The sequence below is a fragment of the Onychostoma macrolepis genome, chromosome 12 (genome assembly GCF_012432095.1).
Source record: "Onychostoma macrolepis isolate SWU-2019 chromosome 12, ASM1243209v1, whole genome shotgun sequence".
NCBI lineage: Eukaryota > Metazoa > Chordata > Actinopteri > Cypriniformes > Cyprinidae > Onychostoma > Onychostoma macrolepis.
In genome coordinates this window covers 11,619,888-11,643,876 of record NC_081166.1, presented here as the reverse complement: position 1 = coordinate 11,643,876, position 23,989 = coordinate 11,619,888, and the positions used below count along the sequence as shown (strand labels likewise).

The 23,989-nt window shown below is 35.0% G+C and overlaps 1 protein-coding gene across 2 annotated transcripts; it reads left to right on the top strand.

The window, feature by feature from the left end:
* Positions 1-419: 419 nt before the first annotated feature.
* gabrz (gamma-aminobutyric acid type A receptor subunit zeta) lies at positions 420-23,686 on the top strand. 2 transcript variants are annotated; one of them, XM_058794693.1, is made up of 10 exons: positions 420-611; positions 5,127-5,204; positions 13,154-13,254; positions 13,524-13,591; positions 14,393-14,610; positions 14,939-15,021; positions 18,083-18,220; positions 18,304-18,456; positions 19,604-19,797; positions 20,885-23,686. In XM_058794693.1, the coding sequence occupies exons 2-10, from the start codon at positions 5,152-5,154 to the stop codon at positions 21,218-21,220; spliced, it is 1,344 nt and encodes a 447-aa protein (XP_058650676.1). In that variant the 5' UTR covers positions 420-611; positions 5,127-5,151; the 3' UTR covers positions 21,221-23,686. The 2 variants fall into 2 exon arrangements, with proteins under 2 accessions (XP_058650676.1, XP_058650677.1); XM_058794694.1 differs by lacking the exons at positions 420-611; positions 5,127-5,204 and adding an exon at positions 5,476-5,521.
* Positions 23,687-23,989: the final 303 nt, after the last annotated feature.

Genomic DNA, 23,989 nt, shown 5'->3' with positions numbered 1-23,989 from the left:
AAGAAGTGAATGCATTTCTGCACTCGATACACAGCATTATTCCCTAGAGTGCTCTGGCATAATCTATAGCTATATGATGCAATGTCAAACATTTCTTATTTGCCAGGGGTAAGTGGGCGAGCATATGAAAACACAATTTCATGCCTCAAAGGAAATAACCTCTTGGTCAAAAGTGACATGACATTTAAAGAAAGAGGTGACAGACAGGGTTTGCTTACATGTGGCATAAATAGCCTATGGAGATTATTAGCATGATGTGCCTATGTGATAATTACATGCCACTGTGATTCAATGTATATTTTCCAAACATGTGAGATGTCACTTTCCAAGCCTGTTCCCTCCAATCACCACTGAATCATCACTGATAGGTTCTTCTCAAATGAGCAGCGCAGAATGTGTCTGGGATGCAACCAGTAGTTTAGAGGGACTGCTGTGAAGTAGTTGCGCATCACTGACGGATTCCTGCGCCTTGAACACCGCTGAAAGTCACGTTTTTTCCTTTCAAAGAACTAAATGGCTCGGACTTACAACCGACACAACATAGGCTATATAGATGAGTGATTCGATGTTCTAAGCGTTTGGGAAATGCAAACGATTGCCCGGCTTTAAATGTAAGTAGCTACGCAGCAAGTCGTATGTGATATGATGTACGTTTATGAATTTGAATGACATTTTTTGATATGTGAAAACATGCAAAGTCAAAACTGTACGATGGATTGCACGGTTATGTTTATCATATCGTTTACTAAAAAAAAAAGAAAAAGGAAACGTTGTTTGTTGTTTAAATCACTCGATTTTTAAAACCGTGTTTAAGTAGAAGACATTAAACAGTTTAAACACGCTTCTTTTATATTGTGGAGGATGGTTTATGTTGTTATAATAAATGTAAATCGCGTTTTACATGAATGAGAATAGTTTAAATGTATATTGTGTTTGTGTTTATAGCTAAACTAATGTAGTTCAACTGTGACAGAGCGTCAAATTTAACCCTTTCAGTCTTGAACTAAGTTCAAGGGACACAACAAATAGGACCATGCTTTATTTCTAATCTAAATCCTGGCATATATGATAATTAATTAAATGTCAGTTCATAATAATGTTTTATAGTTTTTATAATACAACTTTGGGTTAGGTTGAATTAGCCTATTAAGTTAAGTGTCAGTGCATGCAGTTGGTTTTGAATACAATTATTTATTTATTTTTGACAGGCATGGTCTGAAAATATTCCTATTTGTTGAAGATTGCATTAAAAATATGCATTATAGAAGCATTATAAGGGTTTTGTGTTTTGCTTGCACGTATACTCACTGTCCATACAGTGAATATACAGAAAAATAGTCATCATGATGCAATCAGCTTCATTTTAAAATATTTTAAAATATTTTCATTTTAAAATTAAGATAAAAATATTTTAGTTTTATACCATATGCCATATTTTCACATCCTGTGTCACAGGCAACCATGCTTAACTTCATTAGAAGATTGCTTTGTAGTAAAAAAAAAAGTGATATGGCACTCACAGATTGATTTATCACATCCAAATGTGATGTGAACTGGAACGAATCTGTGTCTGAACAGGTTAAGAAGGCATAGAGTTACGTCAAGGCCCTTGAATTGAGATTATATTAACGTCCGCAAGTGACATGGTTTGGTAGTGATAACTGTTTTTTGCTATCCATTACTATAGACTGTAGCCTAAAAAAAAAAAACTGAGAAACTTTGCAGATTTCCATGTTGCAATTAGCTGAGGGCTTAAGGCTAAGCTCTCCATTGGTTTTCAAATCAGCATGTCTCATGTTCTTTGTTAGCTGGTAAATGATCAGTTGTGTTGAAAGCTGTTTATCTAGGGTGCCATGAGATGCCCAGATAATCTCTATCAAAGGCAGGATGATAATATTTACCCTGTACACCCCCCACCCCTCTTCCACATCCATATTTTATTATTTACAATATTCTGATGAGATGAGATGATTTCCCTGTTACATCATGCACCCAAATAAACAGCAAAAAATAAACAGATCTTTTCAGTGAATTATAAGGCCAAGAAAGGCTTTATAAAGTAAAATGGTTTGCATTATGCTCCTGTTTTGCTTTCATGATTAATTCAGAAGGTTCTCGTGGAGATATTTTTAAGTCAAAGAACAGTAATTGGACCTTGCCGTTGCGAGCTTCAGAAATCAGTCATTCACTGACCTAGATTCTCGCTGAGATATCTGGTGTTTGAAGTCAATATAGCAAGAAGGTGAGCAATAAAGAAAATAGCTGATGCTCTTTGCTTTGTAGATGGATGTAGCTTAGCACTGTCAGACCAGCCCTCAGGCCACCTAATTATGCTACCTTTCAAAAGTGAAAAGGAAAAGAGAATACTTTTATTCAGCAAAGATAAGGCAGTTAAATGGTCAAAAGTGACAGTAAGGATATTTTAATGTTACAAAGGTTTATAATTTAAACAAATGAAGTTCTTTTGCACTTTCTGTTCTTTAAAGAGGAACAGTTTTAACATCAACATGAACAAAAAATGTTTTCAGCATTGATAATAACAAGCAATGTTTCTTGTGCACAAATTCAGAGTAACTGAATGATTTATGAAGGATTATGTGACACTGAAGACTGGAGAAGTGGTTGCTGACAATTAACCTTTTCCATCTCAGGAATAAATGACATTTTTAAATATTTAAAAATAGAAAACAGTTGGGTTTTTCAGCCCTGGTGAGTATAAGTGTGGAAGCTTGTTTCAGCAATGTTATTAAGATATTAAAAAAGGTAATTGTGAAGTTATATCGCACAATTAAGACTGTTAAGATATAAATTCTGAGCAAAAAGTCAATATTGTGAGATATAAATTCACAGCTGCATGAAAAAGTTTGAATTGTGAGATAAAAAGTCACAATTACCTTCTTTATTCTGTGGTGGAAACAAACAAAAAACAGAATTGCGATATGTACATTTATAATTATCCGGAAAAAAATGGCAGATTTGCAAGATGTAACCTCAGAATTATATGATAAAAAAGGCTGAATTGTGAGATGTAAACTTGGAATTGCAAGCACAAAATAAGAGTTCTGCGATTATTTGCGATTTTTCATTTTTCCTTCAGAATTCTGAGTTGCAAGAAAAAAGGCTGAATTGTGAGACTCAAAAACATTAAAAAAAATCTTACAAATCCCAAACATTAGAATAGTAGTGCACATTACATTAGAAAGTCAAGAGGGCAGAGCACTGTATCTGTAACACTAGAGATACCTTTGACCACAACAGCATTCCCAGCTTCAGGCCTTTTGGGTTTCCTGGGAAGGTTGTTAAACAAGTCCAGTGTACCCTTCCCGTGGGGTCCTCCATATCAAGGTCCAGGACCTCATGGAAGATGTCATCTGTCACTCTAAATGAGTGACACCTCAGTCTTAGGATTAGGATCCTCCAAGCAGCACTGACTCACAAACCACTAGGGTAGGAACAAAAGAGAAGAGAACAGCTTTTGCAACGGAGAGAAGAAAATGCACTTTTCATGTATTTAGGTACAAATAAGTCAGGAGACATCAACATTTTCTCCAAGTAAGGATGTGTCAACTCGAGCTTGCTTACAAAAATTAAAGGGATAGTTCACCTAAAAATAATTCTGTCATTATTTACTCAACCTTATGATGTTCCAAACCTGTATGTATTTCTTTCTTCTGTGGAATATAAAAGAATGTAAGAGTATTTCATCTGTGTGGACCCCATCGACTTCTATTAATAAAATCAAAATGGTTTTCAGAAAAGTCATACAGGATGACATTATTTGGAGGTAAACTATCCTTTTAAGACATTTTCTGTAATTTGTTCCTCAGTTTGATTTACAACAAGAAATATGTGCTTGTGGTAACTTGCTTTACCATTGTCAGGAGCAGTGATACTTATCATGCTACCTGCCTCCCCCACCATGCATCATGAAGAGCTGATGAGTAGAAAAGAGGCAGGAGTGTTAAAATAAAAAAAATAATTAAATTAAATATTCTGATCTTAGAGATGTGGAAGAGCATCTCAGTGTGTTTTTTGTTTGTGATCAACTGTTTAAAAAAATAATTAACACATTAATCTGGGTCATCAGATTTTTATTTTTTTTTTCATGTTAACAATATGATAGTTTTGTTTTTGTTTGGCCATGTCTACATGATTCGATGATATCAAGATAGCATGACTGCTTTCAATAGCACTATCCATGCGATCGAAAATTGAAGCATTTTTGCTTCTTCCTGCACATTGTGTGTTTATGAACACAGGCTTCAGGGCAGACGTCTGTTGTCTCAAACTCATCCTCACACAGCTGCACACAGATTGCAATGGTGCTGGAAGATTGAGCAAAGAATCACAGACTATTTTTTGCCATCAAGGCTCAAAATAGACATCAAGAAGATAAAAAGTAGCTCTGAAATATAGGGCCAGCTAAAAGCTGTTTTTTACAAGGCCGAAAAGCTCAGAGCCAAAGGAATAGTATTCAAGAATGAGGGGATTGAGAATAATTTTAAAACCTAAATACTGCTTATACTGTTGTATCTTGTCATCTTTGTGTAGTAGGTGATCACATGGCTAAAGTGGTTTAACATAATTCCCTGGAAATATGCACAGAATTTCATGTCACCATCAGTAAATCTGTTGTGCGAGTGAACTGGATTCCAACATTAAAACATTTTTAAGGGATTATTTCACTTGGTGCTCTGGGATTATGCATCAGAGTGCACATTTTCAATGGTTAAATGTATGCATACAGGTCTGAGGTTGAAGATTTCAGAAGACAAATGTATCAAATTTTCACAAATAATTCACAAGTATTTGAAATTTGCTATTGAAAATCCTTTTTTCTATATATTTTCCTATCTCCATGGTTACCTCAAAATTTGTCTTTATTTTTAAGGGTATCACCTTATAGTAAATCAAAACTTGAGTAAGTGGTATATTTTTGTCACTAAACAGTCCATAGACACACTTAAGGTGGATTGAGAAAACCTGCCCTAATTTTGCCAGGATCATCAAGCTGAAATGCTGAGCGCTTGTTCTAACTGCGAAATTTGTCAGTAATGCTTAATCTCTGTGTACAAATCTGTTGAATCTCTACATAATCTCTCCATTCTTTGTCTCTCATTTCTCAGTCAGACGTGTAACGCTCAAGCAGCCATGCATTTGTGCAGCTTTGTGGGCTCTTTGCTTCTCCTCCTTTTCATCAGCAGGTAAGAAACTCCTGGTGGCTTATTATAAACTCACTTTTGCTGTTCCTACACTCATTACTGCCATATGGCTAGCTGAATATGACTGCATCCTACACTGTTTATTGCTTTTGTGTCGTTCCTCCTTAATTTATTTGTGTCTCAAAAACTTGTAGAGTGTAGGATGTGCATTCACTTCAGTAGTGACTTTGTAGAGTTGATAAACACGGCTTTTCTCAACTCTCGCAGGAAAGCCGAGGCGGAAAACCCATTTTTGTCAACAAGTTCTCTTGGGTGATATAAGCTCTCGGAGTGACGTCTTTGCCGAGATGACAAGCCGGGTATAATTTAGGTTTTACTCTTTTGGCAGCAAATAAGAGACTATATGCCTTAAGTATCCATTCACACCAGATTATGTGGGTTTGGTGAAAGGTGTAGCTAAAGGAAGGATGGAATTATAGCTAATCCGTGTAGACTTTTGGGTGAGCCTGAATGAGACCGTCGGAGTCGATGTACGGGTTACAGATGGAAATAACAGCACTCGTATCATGTCTCCTCTCTGTTTTGCCTGTTCGAGCTTATCTTTCCATGCAGCAGTACAGTAGCTGCAATGCTAACGCGATTACTGGTGACAGTGTAGAGACAAGGCACGTCGATTTACTGGAACGGCCACCGCTCAGCCATGTTCAATGAGAGTTCAGGCAGATTCCATTCAATGAGATATGCATCTCATCGTCGATGCTGGTATTCTGGCCTGACCTTTGAAATTTGATGGGAAGTAGGATGTAGGACCAGGTCAGAACGACTCAAAAGATCAAAGGAGGATGTTGAGGAAATGTGCCAACATCAATTCACCTCACCATCTGCTTTCCCCCACCCCCTTCCTGTCCTCCTTTCCCCTCCAATCTCCAGTCTCTCTTTCTGGCAAGCTGGGAGACTTTAGTGGGTGTACATATAGTTTAGCCAGGAATTCAGCTTCCATCACATAACAAACCACAACAACAAGAGCCATCCCTCCTTTTTGGCTTCTTAGAGCTTAGCACATGAAGATAAGGATGAAGGCTTAATCTTGTAATGGGGACTTGTAATGTTTTTGTTTGTTGAAATATAAAACTACTGGTTTGAGGTCCATATATAGATCCAGTAATGTTTAGGTGGATTTTAAAGGGCAGAGTCATCAAAAATGTTCTTTGATCTTTTGAGATAAAAGAGCTTGAAGTACTGTGAAATCATACTGTAACTTTTAGAACCCAAACTCACTTTCTGCAAAAACAGCTCAATAAAGTCTGTTGGGTGCTTCGAAATTTGGCCCGTTGATGTCAAGTTAATTATTTGCAACGCCTGGCAACCTCAATTTTTTGCAGTGATTATGTGTGATATTATATGTAGGAAAAAAAGAAGAAGTGACATTTAAAGGAAACATTATAGTTTTGCAGACAATGTTAATTTTGAATGTTCTCTTAACATTCTGAAACAAGTAACATTTAAATAACGTTAGTAGAACCTCCAGCTAAAAGTTTTCAGAAATAAAACATTCCATAGATGATGTATAACTTAATTAACATTTTTGTGCTAAGGTTTTAAGAACATTAGTAAAATCCATAACTCTGAACAACCATTCTATTAACATTACTGGAAGAACGTTTGTTCATACTTTGAGAGAACCTTGCCAAAACGTTAGCTGAGAATGTTCCTTGTTATCTGGGATAAAGTGAAAGCATAAAACATATAATTCTAAATTGAATTTACTACTTACACAAATAATTCAAATGTTTCACATACATGACTGGTTAACCCAATTCAATGACTGTGTGTCTGTCTCGTTCCTCTCTTATACTCGCTCTCTCGAATACCCATGTGTATTTTGGAAAAATAAGCCTATAAAATGCAATCTGACACTGTCCAAATTTGTTAGTGACTTTATGAAATACAAGCTTATAGTAAGCGGACATGGCAATAATGTTGGAGGGTTTAGGATTTGGCAAAGAAAACTGGTGTTTCACATGCCTGTTTAGTTTCAAGATTCAGGGAGAGGCTGAAATGGGCATAAAAAACCACAATGTTATTTGGCACATTATAATTGGACCTCAGAGAAAAATATTTATAATATGACCCTTTTAAAAGTTATTTTAATGAAAACTCCCCATGATTAAACTTTTATTTTATAGGTCAGTTGCCAGAGATCTGTAGAAACATCTAAATTACTGTAGGACTGTTTTGTAGATGAGAGTCACTGCTGAATGATCTATTTTGAAAGCCATATTTAATGCATGAACCTGCACTACAGTAAGCGTTCGTTTCTTTGACACACACTTCTGGGTAAACCAGACTAGATCCAAACCACATGAGGAGATCAGAGTGGTGAAAATAATTAGGTCATCATCACGCTGAACTCACTAGCTGGTTTCAGTGAACAAATTGCCTGGCAAGTTTGCTTGCATATTTATTTATTTATTTGGTTTATTGCTGTTTCAGACTGTTTTATATCAGTTTAAAAACATTCAAACTTAAATTATTTTCTGCTCAAACTTTCTGGGGTTGTTTAATATTTTACCACTGGACAAGGTCTCTCAGATACTCTGAGAGAGAGAGAGTTTGCAATGTTGGGGCTCATATTTCATATGACCACTGATGTGTGTAGACGGGGAGATGGAGTTGATACAAGCTTGAGAAACTGTCTCTGTGGACCAAAGCAGAAACAGTTGGGGAGACAGTCCTGCTAGGAGAGCCTTTTCTCCATACACAACACGTCAGTCAGACTAAACACCAGAGACGTGGCTGGATTTAGTCTCAAGATTGGTTCAAAACTAAGAAAGAAAAATATATATATATTTATTTAAATTTACGATTTATTAATTGTATTTATAAAATTTATTGTGTTTCCATCATATTTGGCAGTTTACTGCAAAATGAAAATAAATTTAGATGTAATTTTGTTTTATATTTAATTTAATGCATTTATTTATTTATTGCCAAACACCTTAGTTGTTTGGAATTTGCTTTGGTGAGCTCATCAACAATAATAACAAACATTAAAATACAAACATAAATACGTACATACATACATGGCTATATATATATCCCATCAATTATAAGGAATGAAATACAGATGCATAGACACCAGAGGAATTAAGAGCGTGAACAATCCTACAATAAGTGCTGTTCAAAAAACGTGTAGACTTAGTTTTACATTAACATTTACATTAAACAATACTGTTTATATCACTTGGCTAAAAATAATCCTAATCTTAATAAATCCTAATGCTATTTATTAACATTTGTAATAATTAGTAACATTTGTAATAATACTTACTTTTTGCCCTATGAGTTAAATTCAAGTTCTCGGCTCATTACAGATCGTATAGTCTACATGTTGCAGATGAATCACTAATCCAAATCATTGTGACTCTGATATGTTAGAATGAAATGGCTCTTGTTTCACCGAGTCATAATTGTGAGAGAGAGTATGTCCAAATGATCCACTCTGACCATCTTGAGAACTGCATTCAGACCAATTCAGTGAACTGCATTCAACTTGTTTATTAAATTCAGTAAAATGGTCCAATCTGTTTATTAAAAGGTATGATTCAAAAGGACCATTTGTTTATGACACTGGACAAAATTCATAGCATTATGGAAGCAAAATTGTTTGCAAACACATCACTATTTCGCATTTCACATAAAGAGTCAAAGCATGTAACAAATGAATGTGTTTAACTTATCAACTGCCACAGTTAGCAGAGAAAAACTGTCTACTCAGCATTCACAGACCGATAACTCCGCATTCCCTCACACGTGACTGGAATTCAGCCTGAAGGGGGCAGCAAACAAAGTTTTGCCTTTTAACAGTTAAAATGTCTAGTCTCACTGGGCAACCTTTTGAGCAATGTTGCTGGGCAACTTTGGGAAATGTTGCCGTCAACGGGCAACCATGGGGAGACACATACAGGTGCATCTCAAAAAATTAGAATGTCCTGAAAAAGTTCATTTTTTCTTGTAAGTTATTTCAAAAAGTGAAACTTTCATATATTTTAGATTTATTGCATGTAAAGTAAAACATTTCAAAAGTTTTTTTTTGTTTTAATTTTGATGATTAGAGCTTACAGCTCATGAAAGTCAAAAATCAGTATCTCAAAATATTAGAATATTTACATTTGAGTTTCAATAAATGACCATCCATACAGTATAAATTCCGGGTATCTCTTGTTCTTTGAAACCACAATAATGGAAGACTGCTGACTTGGCAATGATCCAGAAGACGAACATTGACACCCTCCACAAAGAGGGTAAGTCACAGAGGGTCATTACTGAAAGGTGTGGCTGTTTACAGAGTGCTGTATCAAAGCATATTAAATGCAAAGTTGACTGGAAGGAAGAATTTTGGTAGGAAAAGGTGCACAAGCAACAGGGATGACCGCAAGCTTGAGAATACAGTCAAGCAAAGCTGATTCAAACACTTGGGAGAGCTTCACAAGGAGAGAACTGAAGCTGGAGTCAGTGCATCAAGAGTCACCATGCTCAGACGTCTTCAGGAAAAGGGCTACCAAGCCACTTCTGAACCAGAGACAACGTCAGAAGCATCTTATCTGGGCTGTGGAGAAAAATAACTGGACTGTTGCTCAGTGGTCCAAAGTCCTCTTTTCAGATGAAAGTAAATTTTGCATTTCATTTGGAAATCAAGGTCCCAGAGTCTGGAGGAAGAGTGGAGAGGCACAGAATCCATGTTGCTTGAAGTCCAGTGTGAAGTTTCCACAGTTTGTGATGATTTGGGCTGCCATGACATCTGCTGGTGTTGGTCCACTGTGTTTACTGAAGTCCACAGTCAACGCAGCCATCTACCAGGAAATTTCAGAGCACTTCATGCTTCCTTCTGCTGACAAGCTTTATGGAGATGCTGATTTCATTTTCCAGCAGGATTTGGCACCTGCCCACACTGCCAAAGGTACCAAAAGCTGGTTCAATGACCATGGTGTTGGTGTGCTTGACTGGCCAGCAAACTCACCAGATCTGAACCCCATAGAGAATCTATGGGGTATTGTCAAGAGGAAGATGAGAGACACCAGACCCAACAATGCAGATGAGCTGAAGGCCACTGTCAAAGAAACCTGGGCTTCCATACCACCTCAGCAGTGCCACAAACTGATCACCTCCATGCCACGCCGAATTGAGGCAGTAATTAAAGCAAAAGGAGCCCCTACCAAGTATTGAGTACATGTACAGTAAATGAACTTACTTTCCAGAAGGCCAACAATTCACTAAAAATGTTTTTTTTTATTGGTCTTATGAAGTATTCTAATTTGTTGAGATAGTGAATTGGTGGGTTTTTTGTTAAATGTGAGCCAAAATCATCACAATTAAAAGAACCAAAGACTTAAACTACTTCAGTCTGTGTGCATTGAATTTATTTAATACACGAGTTTCACAATTTGAGTTAAATTACTGAAATAAATGAACTTTTCCATGACATTCTAATTTATTGAGATGCACCTGTACATATGACCGATATAAAATATCCAGATAGAAATTTGTTACCGATTCTCAGTGTGAAAGTGCCCAAGTAACATTTCTCTAAAAATAGTTGCCCCATGTATCATCAGCCTTACTTAAAAGACAAGTCTGGCACAGTCGCTCTTTTTATTTTCATTCAGTTCCATTCAGAAGTTCAGCTTTCACACAGCTTAAGATGAAACAACACAAATGGCATTGCTTTGATAATTTGGCAATTTTTTTTATTTAACCCACATTACCTGTTTTCCTCGCATGACAGAATACTAAATTGTTTTACTAAATTATTGAGCCCCCAAAGGTAAAAACTCCACCCTGATTTTCTGACTAGCATGGACAATTAAAGCTGAAGTGTAGAGTCAGAATTGCAAAAATATTGCAAAAATAATGACTGTTTGCCATTGGTCAGATTGTCAGATAGTCCCACCCAAGTCACGTCATTGGTTGCTGTGTCGGGATGCTCAAACAAACAGAGCAATGATTTCTACACCACAGAGACACAGTTTTACACATTTTTGAGGGGGAAACAACCTACAAATGGCTTACTTTTAGCTGTCTCTGCTTATTAAGCTGAGATAGGAGAAAATATCGTAACATATCGTAACAAATTGCACACCTCAGCTTTATCACGGGAGGCATGTTGAGTCAGACTTCATCTAGAAAAGCATCCTGAAAAACAGACATTCTGAAACGCTAGCTGTGCTTACCAGTGAAAATAGCTATACATCAAGTATAAAGTATTTTTTCTACCATGTTTGTAGTGATGCAGAACATGATCAGAGGTGTCTGGGAGGTGAAAAATGTTTTCCAACAGCCTTCCATGTGTTTATAGGGGGTAATGTAGAGGCAGTGACCTGCATGGTTCATTTCTTGTTTGGATTTTTTTTTTTTTTTTAGATTTTAGTAACAGTTTAATGAGAGTAATAATAGAGCCATCATGTCAATGACCTAGAGCTCTCCGTCTGTCTTCCAAACTCTCTCTGTGTCTCTCACACTCTCTCACCATCTGTCTCACTTCCTCTCTTTTGAGCTTTCCCAGTCATTCTCTCTCTTGTTTCTTCATACAAGTATGTGAGTGCATTTTAGCATGCATAATTCTGTACATAAAACAAATGTCTCATACCTGGATACAGGTGAATTTGAGCATTTCAAATGAGTATTTCTATTTGAGGCAAACCTGATTCTGAAAATAATGTTTATATTGGATTCTAGGTTTATGTCAATAGCCTATACAGAATGGATTTATCCTGATATTTGTTTTTATTTTATTTTTTTTTTTTTTTTTTTTAAATTACCAATTATATTTAGAGGTCAGTAAAATATTTTAATATTTTTTTTAAAGAAATATATATTGTTTTATATGCTCACGAAGACTGCATTAATTTCATCTAAAATACAGTAAAAACAATATTTTTATTACATAATATTTTTATTTTATTAAATATTATTACAATTTAAAATGTCTGTTTTCCGTTTTAATATATTATAAAATATAATTTTCAGCAGCCATTACTCCAGTCTTCAGTGTCCTGAAGACACATTTCCTTATTTCTTACTTATTATTATTATTATTATTATTATGAAAACAGTTGTTTATTTGAACATTATAATTGTGTGTTCCAGTATAATTTGTGAATGATCCAAAGAGCATCTTGAAAGAGCATCAGTGAATGCAAAAACATTGTACTGGCCAGTCACATGTTCAAAATCGCAAACCTACTTTGATTAGATATCTAAAACTAATGCAGAATCATAAATATTCCCCATTCATTTTACATCAGAATGTTTTATTGCCCTAAACATTCTATTTATGTCCATTTTGGATCTCAGATATTCAATGTACACTCAGACTTTTGTACCTGACTGTATGTATTTAAAGAATACATACAGATTTATAGAATTTATAGGGTGAAGTCTGAGAGAGCTACAGAAGGGACGGGAGAGATCTGCCGCAGTAAAAACCCACGTGTACCTCTGTCCTCCTGCTCTGCTTGGCCCACAGTACTTGTTTCTGTTCATTCTAGAATATTTATAAGGGTATTGTGTAGTGTCAACCAAGCAGGTTTTTTTCCTCAGACGTCTCTTGAAGTATTTCCTACATGTGCTGCTGTGCTCTGTGGGGTTGTTACCCTGAAGCTGAATAATATCTGAAGCTCATGGGCCTTTTACACTGTAGAAACAGAGGCTTCGCTCTGCGGGAAAGAACACAATCGCTTCTACCATCGCTGAGGATGTTCAAATCGCACACGCCACAGTCGGCAGCAGTGCTTTAATGAGAGAAAAGATGAAGCCTAAAAATACACAGTGTTTCAAATCTAGGTTATAAGTTATTGGCAATTAAGTCCACATGATCAAAACATGCCTCGGTGGAAGTAACATTGCCTTTCTGCTTTTTTGCACTGACTTGTGGAATATTGAGTGCTTAATGCATGTGTATTTGTGTGTTTTGTGTTCTGCTGTTTTTACAGGAGCATGGATGGCTCTGTCGCCAGCACAGAGGAGATCTTGCCTCCCACCATTCAGAAACTGATGAAGGGATACAACAAGTACCTTAGGCCATTCTTTGGCAGTACGACGATCAAAGCTTTTACATTTACACAAACTATTATCTTGCATAAGTGGATTTTTACCTTCTCTTAAAGTCCTATCATCATCAACAACTGCAATTAAATCAAATGTAAACTCAGCGGAAACGCTCCGGGCTTGAGTTGATGCAGTCCACTCTTGTAACGCATGTAAATTAAGAACCTTTTTCTGCTGTCTTTCTCTGTTAGCAGTGTTGTCACTCTGTAGTGAATGCAGTGCGTGTTGTTGTTGTGTTTTTTTTTTTTTCTTCAGATGGGCCTGTTACTGTAGGAATGAGTCTGGATATCGCCAGCATAGACACCATATCAGAAATCAACATGGTATGATACTCTCACAAACCACAAGCATCCAAATATTATTTCTAAATTACTAAGGTATCACAAAACATTCTATTTTTCTGTAAATGTTTACTTTAAAGCGTATACAACTAATAAGGAAGCATAGGGTCAATTACAAATTCTTTATTTGAATCTGAGGTGATGAAAAGAAGAAATCTTAATTTGAAAATGTTTTAGTTTATAATGAAAGTGCTAAGTTATTAGAAATGTCATTTTAGTATTCATGTTGCTTTCAAAAAGTATATACCCTTTTGAAAAAAAAATCAGTTGTTTGCATGTTTTATTCATGCATGTTTTATTTAATGTTGACCTAGTAAAATTGTACTTAAAATATCATAACTTGAAAAAAATGTTCCTTACACTTTAAATACACAATGATAATTATAAATATTTTTAGTTTTGAATTATGAAAATTTCTATGATTCCATTTATAATATAATATAATATAATATAATATAATACAATTTTAAGAGTATAAAAGTATCTAAAATTTTTCTTTTAAAAGTTATGGACTTTAAGCCTGACAAAAACTAATATTAGCCTAAAATTCAGAATAGTAATTCAGAAATTGACAACATGTGTTCAAGTCGTTGTGTGTATGAATTGCATTTTAATGTATCTTTTTAAATCTCAGTAGGGAAAATTGAGTGTCACATCATTGGCCCATATTTCAAAGAGCCTCTTTGATGTTTGGACAGAGTTGTATAAGAGCTGAGTGTATGATGTAAATCTAAGCTTGCGGTGCACATGGCTGTAACAAGCATCTCTTTTCAACCTTCCCAGGATTACACAGCCACCATCTTTCTTCGTCAGCGCTGGACAGACGAACGCTTGTGTTTTGATGGCAATAAGAGCTTGAGTCTGGATGGGAGACTGGTAGAGCTCCTTTGGGTCCCTGATACGTTCATTGTGGATTCCAAGAAATCCTTCCTGCATGACATCACTGTCGAAAACAGACTGATCCGGATATTCCCCAACGGAACTGTGCTGTATGCCCTGAGGTAGTGAGGTGTCATTCACTGGATCTGCTCTACAGAAAGTGTTCCCTGTTGAAGGACTGACTGGAGGGTTGATGGAGGGATTAGGGTTTAAGGGGACAACTATAAAGAGGCAGGGATAATTATGGGCCAGTGAAAGAGTTCACAATGGCAGAAAACAGGGTAAGAATAGAAGCGGTGGCAAGGGACTCAAAGCTTGTGTACAGATGGGCAGCTGGCATCGAAAATTTAAGCTTGAAAGTAGCATCCACAGACAGTGAACTAATTTCCAGTGTTATATAAGCAACAACATTTTCACATATGTCACTCTTTTTTCTCTCTGTTTTACTAGAATTACTACAACAGTGGCCTGCAGTATGGATCTAACCAAATATCCCATGGACAGACAGACGTGCACCCTTCAACTTGAAAGCTGTAGGTCTCAAATAATATGCTATTTCTATAGCCAGATTTTAAGCAATTTTCAACCCTGTGGGTTTTATTCACTTGTAATTGCTTAAGTGTTCACAAAATAGAACATTTTTATAGGCCTAGGCTACACATGACTGTATTTCTATGCATGACCATATCAGATAAATGCACCATATTGTAACGCATTTTTTGTGTTATTCTTAAATACGAAAGACTCATTGCAGAGTTTAAAATATATTTATAACTTATGTTTAAAATTCCATTTTTCAAAACGTTTATTTGATTTATATATATTTTGATATATAAATTATGCTTAATATACTTTTAATTTGATATTATAAAATATATATTATAAAATATATTCTATTATAAAACAATATACATTTGATATATATATTTATGATATATACTATCCAAACCTTTGAAATAGCATTATATATTATACTGTTATATGTAACAGTGTACATATATATATATATATATATATATATATATATACACTCTTAAAATAAAGGTGCTTCAAAAGGTTCTTCAAGCGATGCCATAGAAGAACCATTTTTGGTTCCACAAAGAACCATTCAGTCAAAGGTTCTTTAAAGAACCATCTCTTTCTTACCTTTTATAATCTGAAGAACCTTGTTTCACCACAAAGAACCTTTTGTGAAACAGAAAGGTTCTTCAGATGTTAAAGGTTCTTTATGGAACCATTTAGACAAAAAGGTTCTTCTATGGCATCGTGAAGCACCTTTATTTTTCAGACTGTATATATATATATATATATATATATATATATATATATATATATATATATATCACATATAATTATCACAATTTAAAATATATATTTTAATATAATTGTAATATATACATTTACTATATTTACTATACTACATAGTATATTTATTAATATATAAATATTTTAAAACTTACAAATAAATGTTATTGCAATAGTAAGTGAATGAGAATGGTGTTTTTTGAGCTGACCTTATATTGCTTTTAGTCTCTTACAGAATGATGTGTTCCAAAATGATGTGTTCCAAATGATGTGTTCCAAAAGTGTTCCAAAAGTACTAAATCCCAAAGTGGGATTTAGTACACATATGCTGTGTGGCAGGCATAAAACCTTCAAAATATGTCCATGTTTCAAGACTTTTTCTAAATTTGTGAAGTTCCTGTGAAATATTAATTTCACTAATGACGGATGCTCCAGGTGTACACACCATAAATGTCCCTTAAGTTGTAAAAAATTAATCTGCGTACAAAGTCTCCCATATGCTAACTCGCCTAAGACTGCTGTGTGAGTGTTTGGCTTGGCATGTATGAATATTAAAGAGGTTTTATATTATTTAGACACATGAGCATTATGCTGATATGTTGCATTGATTCTAAAGCCACTATAAGATAAGGCAGCAGTCATTCAAAATATTTTTCAGCTGGTGTTACATCTGCTTGATGATTTTGGCCAGTTGAATGGACATTACCCTGCTGAAAAGACTAGCATGGATGGTCACCAGCATATGGTGTGTTTTGGATTCTGGCGTCCCTACCTGGCTTCTACCTTAACAGAAAGACTGCTGTATGTGCTTTTTGGCAATACCAGATGGATTACTCACACAATATGCAGCAGGAGATAAATGAGCCAGCTATTGTAGACCATCATCAAACCAAAAATACAAACTAGCCTTGGCCAGCATGTTAATTCTTAGTTGTGTACGCTGGTATTTTCAGCAGGACGTATAAACAAAGTTAAATTAGCGACACAAGCTATAAAAACAGTGTGACAGCTAAAGCTTATTTAGTCTTCACAGTTCAGTATGTGCTTTTTGTTTGATGAAATAACTAATTTCTGGGTGAAATCAGGGCAACATATTTCACAATGTTTTACGCTCTAGATTGAGGAAAAAATATTTAATCTGTACAGCAAGTTATTTTTTTGAGATTTCTTTTGCACACTAAACTTTGTATGACACAGTGCCATCTTGAGGTGTACATTATGTATTACAACAGAATACAACATGCTGCAATAATAGAGCTGCTTATTTTTCAGTTCTAAAACCCTGAAAAGATTTTTCAGTTTATGATAAAAAAAATAGTAAGTAATTAGCATTATTTGAAAACAGATTTATAAAATGGAGAATGGGGACGTCTCCTAGTTCTGTGTTTAAAATAAAATTGAAATCTCACTTGTTATTATCTGTGAATTAAAAAATTGGGACAATATATTTTGTATAGTTTCTCTTTTTTAATTGCTATGGGTTCCTACTATTAGGGGGTATACTACTATGTATTTATTTATTTTTGTTTGTTTGTTTTTCAAACCAACCATAACTGGTTTTAATACAATTCACGAAAAATCAAACTACACTGTAAAAAGTGATAAGTTGTCAAGTTCACTTTTTCAAATCACTTTGTTTTTAAATTATTATTTACTTAATAATTTTAAGGCAACAGGTTTTCTCAATTTTTTTAAGTTAAGTCAACTTATCACTTTTTACAGTGTATGAAAACAATCAAATTAACCATTATAAATAGCAGATCAAAACAGTATTATATTATAACAAAATTATGACTTTACAAGAACACATTGCAAAAATTTGTGAGACGATTAGCAAAAACATTTTCTCATATTTAATTTTTTTTTTTCAAACTGTGAATACACTGTAAACAGTGATTAAAACAAGTATAATTGTTGCAAGTGTAGTTGTCTAGCTGATTTAAAAAAAAGATAAGAAAATGCTAACAAGGACGTGTTTTACATGCTTGACGAATCAGACAACTGTTGCAGTCCTTATTTAGCAACTTTCCGTAGGGAACTCGTATGAATTAACATTTCAGGTTCGCCTCCAAATGGCTGAACTGCTCTCTTCAGAATTATTGATGTTATGGTAATGCATATATCATAGTGTAATGCTCTAGTAGCATTGCATATAAAATTAGTGGTAATTGAATGCTTTTATTACTGCCGTATAAGTGTAATCTGGTGGAAATATAGCAGCTCTCAGCAGTGGAATTACTTATTATGTAGTGATAATTGGCTCTTCAATTCATATTATGTTTTCCACAGGGGGATATAATGTGAAAGATGTGGTTTTCTATTGGACACGGGGAAACCAGTCAGTTAGCGGTCTTGATCATTTACAGCTGGCTCAGTACACCCTTGAGGATCACTACACCTCTGAATCTGAAGCCGTTTATGAGACTGGTATGTCCACACACACACACACACACACTGGAGACTTTATGTGCTGTATTGATGTTTTTACTTTCTCTTTAATAATGTAACAGGCAATTACCCAAAGTTGATCTTCCACTTCAAACTCAAGCGGAGCATCTTATATTTCATTCTGGAGACGTACGTTCCTTCCAGTGCTCTGGTGGTTCTGTCATGGGTCTCATTCTGGATCAGTCAATCTTCAGTACCTGCTCGCATCTGCATAGGTAGGAACATAATGCAGTCCTTAGTTACCACATTAACATGTGATCATCAAAATGTATCAACACCTCCTCAGTATTCAGCAGCTTGATGAATGACACAAATGTCAATAGAGGTCCTTCTGAAATTACATTTGTACAGCATTTGTTACAAAAAATTCTCAAACACATCCTGAAACAAAGTCTCACAGTTTTCACAAAAACTATTAAGCACCATAACTGTTTTAAACATTGATAATAAGAAGAAATGTTTTTTTTGTGCAACAAATAAACATATTAGAATGATTTTGAAGGATCATGAAGTAAGTGGCTGCTGAAAATGAATTACATTTGAAATGAATTAAAATAGAAAACAGCTATTACATATTGTAATAATATTTCACAACATTGCTGTTTTTGCTGTATTTTTGATCAAATACAGTGCCGTGGTGAGCAAAAGAGACCTCTTTCAAAAGCATTAAAAGTCTTACCAGCCACAAACTTCTGAAAAGTAGTGTACTTATAACTTCAGGTACAGAATCAAGAATCTGTTTGTGACCTATACAGTAGTTGTAATCAAGTTGAATAAAAAGTGGTAAAGTATTATCTCTAGTTAGTGTTGTTGATATTGCATTAATGTGAATATTTTTTCATATGTCATATTCCCATTGGAGGACACCCTGCTCATTTCAAGTCAATTTTCTCTTTGCTGATGCAACCGCTTAGCAAAAGAACAGATTTTGTATTTATATTAATAGTCTCAGATCACATAATCCATGACTCTAACGACATAGCTAACGCAGTGGATCTGGATTTGCTTTTTCACAGAAATAACTTATGCAACACTCTTGTCTAGTAATAGCTTGTTTCTGACATAACGACACACTCTCTTCATCACCACAATAACCACCTTCTGAATCACCATGTAACATTCACATTAAGCATTGACAAGTTTTCCCAAAACGCATGTTTGTTCTGATGATATTTCAAATTTGGGACAACATTTAGACAAGTTTTGAACAAATACTTGAATATCTAAGTAAGGTCAAGAAAACGGCTTTTGGTATTCACTTTTTTGGAGTATTGTTGTTTAGTTCACTCAAAGTTAGACTCTAAGAGTGTATTAGATTCATAAATGTTTTATAACTCAATACTCTTTGTTGCTAACTCATAGGAGTGACCACAGTCTTGACTATGACCACCCTGATGATGGGAGCCCGCACCTCTCTACCCAATGCCAACTGCTTCATCAAAGCCATCGATGTGTATCTGGGCATCTGCTTCAGCTTCATCTTTGGTGCTCTGATTGAATACGCAGTCGCTCATTTCTGCACGTTACACCAGCCAAATGCTGCCAATGCATATATGGTGAGAATCTTTGTCAAAATATAAAAAATTATTTATGCTGCTTGTCCAATTGTTACAGATGTTTATTGTGTTCAATCCATTTCAATGTATGAAAGTTTGCTTCAGTTTAGTCAATTTTTTTGTTGCATTAATTGACATGTATCTTTAATGTATCAAGTCTCAATGAGAACAATATGATGTGCAAATGTCACTGCAGTGACATGTAATTTCCTACTTTTGCTCTTCTACATTAAAAGGTCTTTCCAGCTACTCAAAACACTGACTTGAATATATTGGAATCTACTCAATACAACTGAGCTGATATAACTAAAAAACATTGACTAACGAAAAATGTATGTTTAATATTAAGAATATAAAGACCACTTATCTTAAAGGAATAGTTCAACCAAAAATTAACATTTGCTGAAAATTAACTCAACGTCAAGCCATCCAAGATGTAGATGAGTTTGTTTCTTCATCGAAATATATTTAAAGAAATTTAGCATCACTTGTTCACCAATGGATTCTCTACAGTGAATGGGTGCCGTCAGAGTGAGTCCAAACAACTGATAAAAACATCCACACGACTCAAATCCAGTCCATCAATTAACAACAGATTTTATTGGAGAAAGCAATATTATGGATAGAGGATTCACATTTTAGCCATAAACAATGATTAAGTGATGAAGTTAAAAATGTCTTAATGATAGATTTGTTTATTACAAGCATACAGCTTTTCATTTCATAAGACTTTAATTTATGGACTGGAGTCATGTGGATTACTTGTGGATTATTGTGATGTTTTTATTAGTTTTTTGGACTCTCATTCTGACGGCACCCATTCACTGACTGCAGAGGATCCATTGGTGAGCAAGCGGTTTAAATTGCTAAATTTCTATTCCAAGGAAAAACTAATTAATCTATATCTTGGATGGCCTGACAGTGAGTACATTTTCAGCAAATTTTCATTTTGAGGTGAACTATTCTTTTAAAAGTTTTGAGAAAAATCAAAAAGCCATTTTTTCAGGATAGTATGATACCATAATGCCCATGAATATGATTATCTTCACCTTGCTGTATTCACATTTATGTCTCATTGTTGCATCAGTATGGCCAGGAAATGCAGGAGCGCGAGGATGAGATGAACGGCATTGTCACCTCCATCGGTAGCCACGCTTTGCGGGCCCGTAAACGGGAGGAGATGCTGTCCCGGATGGGCAGCACCAGCAACCCCACCCCCAGTGAAAGTAAGGAGGATATCAACTCCTCGCAGCCACAAACCCGCTGCACCAAGTGCATGTCTACGGCACGCCGAATCGTGCGCTGTCTGAACTGCTGCAAAGTGGAAAACCCGCATTACATCGACAACTACTCAAGGCTGTCCTTCCCCCTCTCCTTCATATTCATCAACCTCCTCTACTGGACATACTACTTGTACTTCTAAAGCTCCTGTTGTCTGTGTGTGTGTTGAGGGTCAATAGTGAAGTATGTTTTTCCCTTCTTGTGTCACAGTTTACCCAAGGGTTTTTACTCTTACATGTCAGCATGCATTTCAGTTCAACTTGAGTATGAGTGATTGTGTTCATGTCACCCAAGTATGCATCATTCCTTGAGGTACGCAGGATCTGAGTGAGTTTAGACTAAACAGATATATGCAGATTTGTACCATGTCTACACCTTGAAGATGCATCTACATCTCTGTGTCAGAAATATGTGGCCTTCATTTTCTGATGGAGCTTTAGATTCACTCAAATCCACAACAAAATCGGCCTAGCTGTAAATTGCAATAGGAATTTATGATATCTGTACAACAATTTAAAATTGACATGAATGTAAGTATAATTACTTGTCTTTTAGCACACAAAAAAAGCATGATTTATAAATCACCGTTGACACAAGTTACAAAACATAAGCAATTCACGAAACTGAAAGTTGAAAAAAAAATAATGCTTTAATTTATTAATTGAATATCAGAATTGTTTCAGCATGTTTGACAGCTATAGTAATAATAACTGGACCAAAGATTTAATGTGTATCTAATGTTCATAATTACAATCGGAATTCATATGAACACAAGTTATGCATTGTTTTGGGGGCATATACTGTATGTATTTGTAAATTCAGCAGTCATATGTCTTGTTATTAGCTGCCAAACAAGAATCAAGCTAGTTTGACTCATTTTCTCCTGGTGATTTATCTGTGTGAGTTGTATGGGAATATTCTCTTAGAGATGGAAGCTCTGATTATGAATGATTCTCTATTATTTGCATGATCATTTATTTATTCTGCTGTATATTGTTGTATTTATTATTATTATTTTTTGTTAATGAAATGCTTTTATCTGATCTAAAGCTCTTTGACCTAGTTAAAGTAGGGCCATTAAAGGAATAGTTGACCCAAAAATGAAATATGCTGAAAATTTTCTCATCCCCAGGCGATGCAAGATGTAGATTAGTTTGTTTCTTCACTGGAACAGATTTGGAGAAATTTAGCATTACATCGCTTGTTTACCGATGGGTCCTCTGCAGTGAATGGGTGCCGTCAGAATGAGAGTTCAGACAGCTGCTAAATTTTCGATGAAGAAACAAACTCATCCTGAGGGTGTCATTTTCATTTTAGGGAGAACTATTCCTTTAAGGACTGTACTACAGTATTTTTGATAGCAGACTATTTTTGTGAAAATACCAAAACTGAAACAGCGATGTGTAAATTTGCTAATGGCATATTCAACACTGACTTCAACAAGACTTCTTGGCAGATTTTTATGCATTGTTAATGTCAATTGCTCTTATTTGCATATAGTTTTTCCCACTGTCAACACATTTTGTTATCAATGTCATCGAGAACTGCCGGTTTGTATGACCTTTTTCAAGAACGTGTTATTCACCTGACCTTTGTGGGTAAATCTTTTCTTTTACTGTGAATGTCATACTTCTTACAGGTGAATATATTTTGTGCTCAAGCTGTACAAATATTTTTATGTTCTTCTTTTGCACTGAGATTTTGAATTACAAAGGCAATATTACTTTGCCAAGAAGCATTTTGTTTTTGTATATACTGACTGAATATTGCAAATGATGTTGACCAAATAATATTCATTATTAATACTGTTATTTTAATAATGCATGAAAGTTGCATACCATAGTTAGAGAGACAACGGGCCATGTTGCTATGTTTTCCATGCATGAGGAGTTCTGCATCTGTTTCCATGGATTTGGACATAATAAACAGTTGTACAATCCATAAGACTGGCTTTAAAGTAATCTATTTCAAGACAGAACATAATATTTATATGAAAAATTAATTTTAGTTGTTCTTTTGTACATCTACAAGTACACACTACTGTCTGGAAACATTTATTAATATTTTGACAAATGTAACTGCCAGGTTTCTCTGCACTGTACAAAAACAAATTATGGTGGCGAAATTTACAATACTTGTAATGTCCTGCCCCAAAATCCTTCAATGGCAGTGGCTCCTTAGAGTCCTATGGCCCCTTGATGAGTCCAGTTCTCTGTATTCATTTATTTTCAACCTCGTTTAAATCTAGGATCTTGATGCCAAAAAGTTAGTTATTTAACATGTGGTCTTTATCACTAACTTCCAGAAATGAAAATAACAGTTTGCTCTAATTACACAATTTATGCACATTCCTTTGCAGTGTTTATAGTAGCTTATATTAAATGCTGTATTCACTGGACAAAATGTTTGATTTCAGCATGTAAATGAACATTGTTAATGTGTAATATAAGGTTGCATTTAAAAACTGAGCCTCAAATATAGAGGCATAAAATTAATGTTTCTAGGTCGTTTTTTGTAAAATTATATGTATTTATTTTCAATGTAGTAAGATACTTCATGACTCACTATGCATGTAAAGTTAATGTTTAGGATAATAAAATCTTTTTACTGAAAGATGAATATTTGCGCATTGGTCAGTTTATAATTCCGGAAATGGGGATTCTTAAACAATTACTTAATTTACCAACATTTCATTAACTACATCATCATTATTCATAGCCTAATTGAAACCCAACCACATGGTGGCGCTGTGATGTCACTTTGAAGGACTCGGATCAAAACAGACATCACAGCAATTATCATTGATTTTCTCCATTAAGAAGAGTCTCAGTCTCTCTCATCTTCTTCTTGAGTGCGACCCAGTGCCTATTATCTTGGTCCACAACCTGTATAATCAGCTGTCGCTTAATGC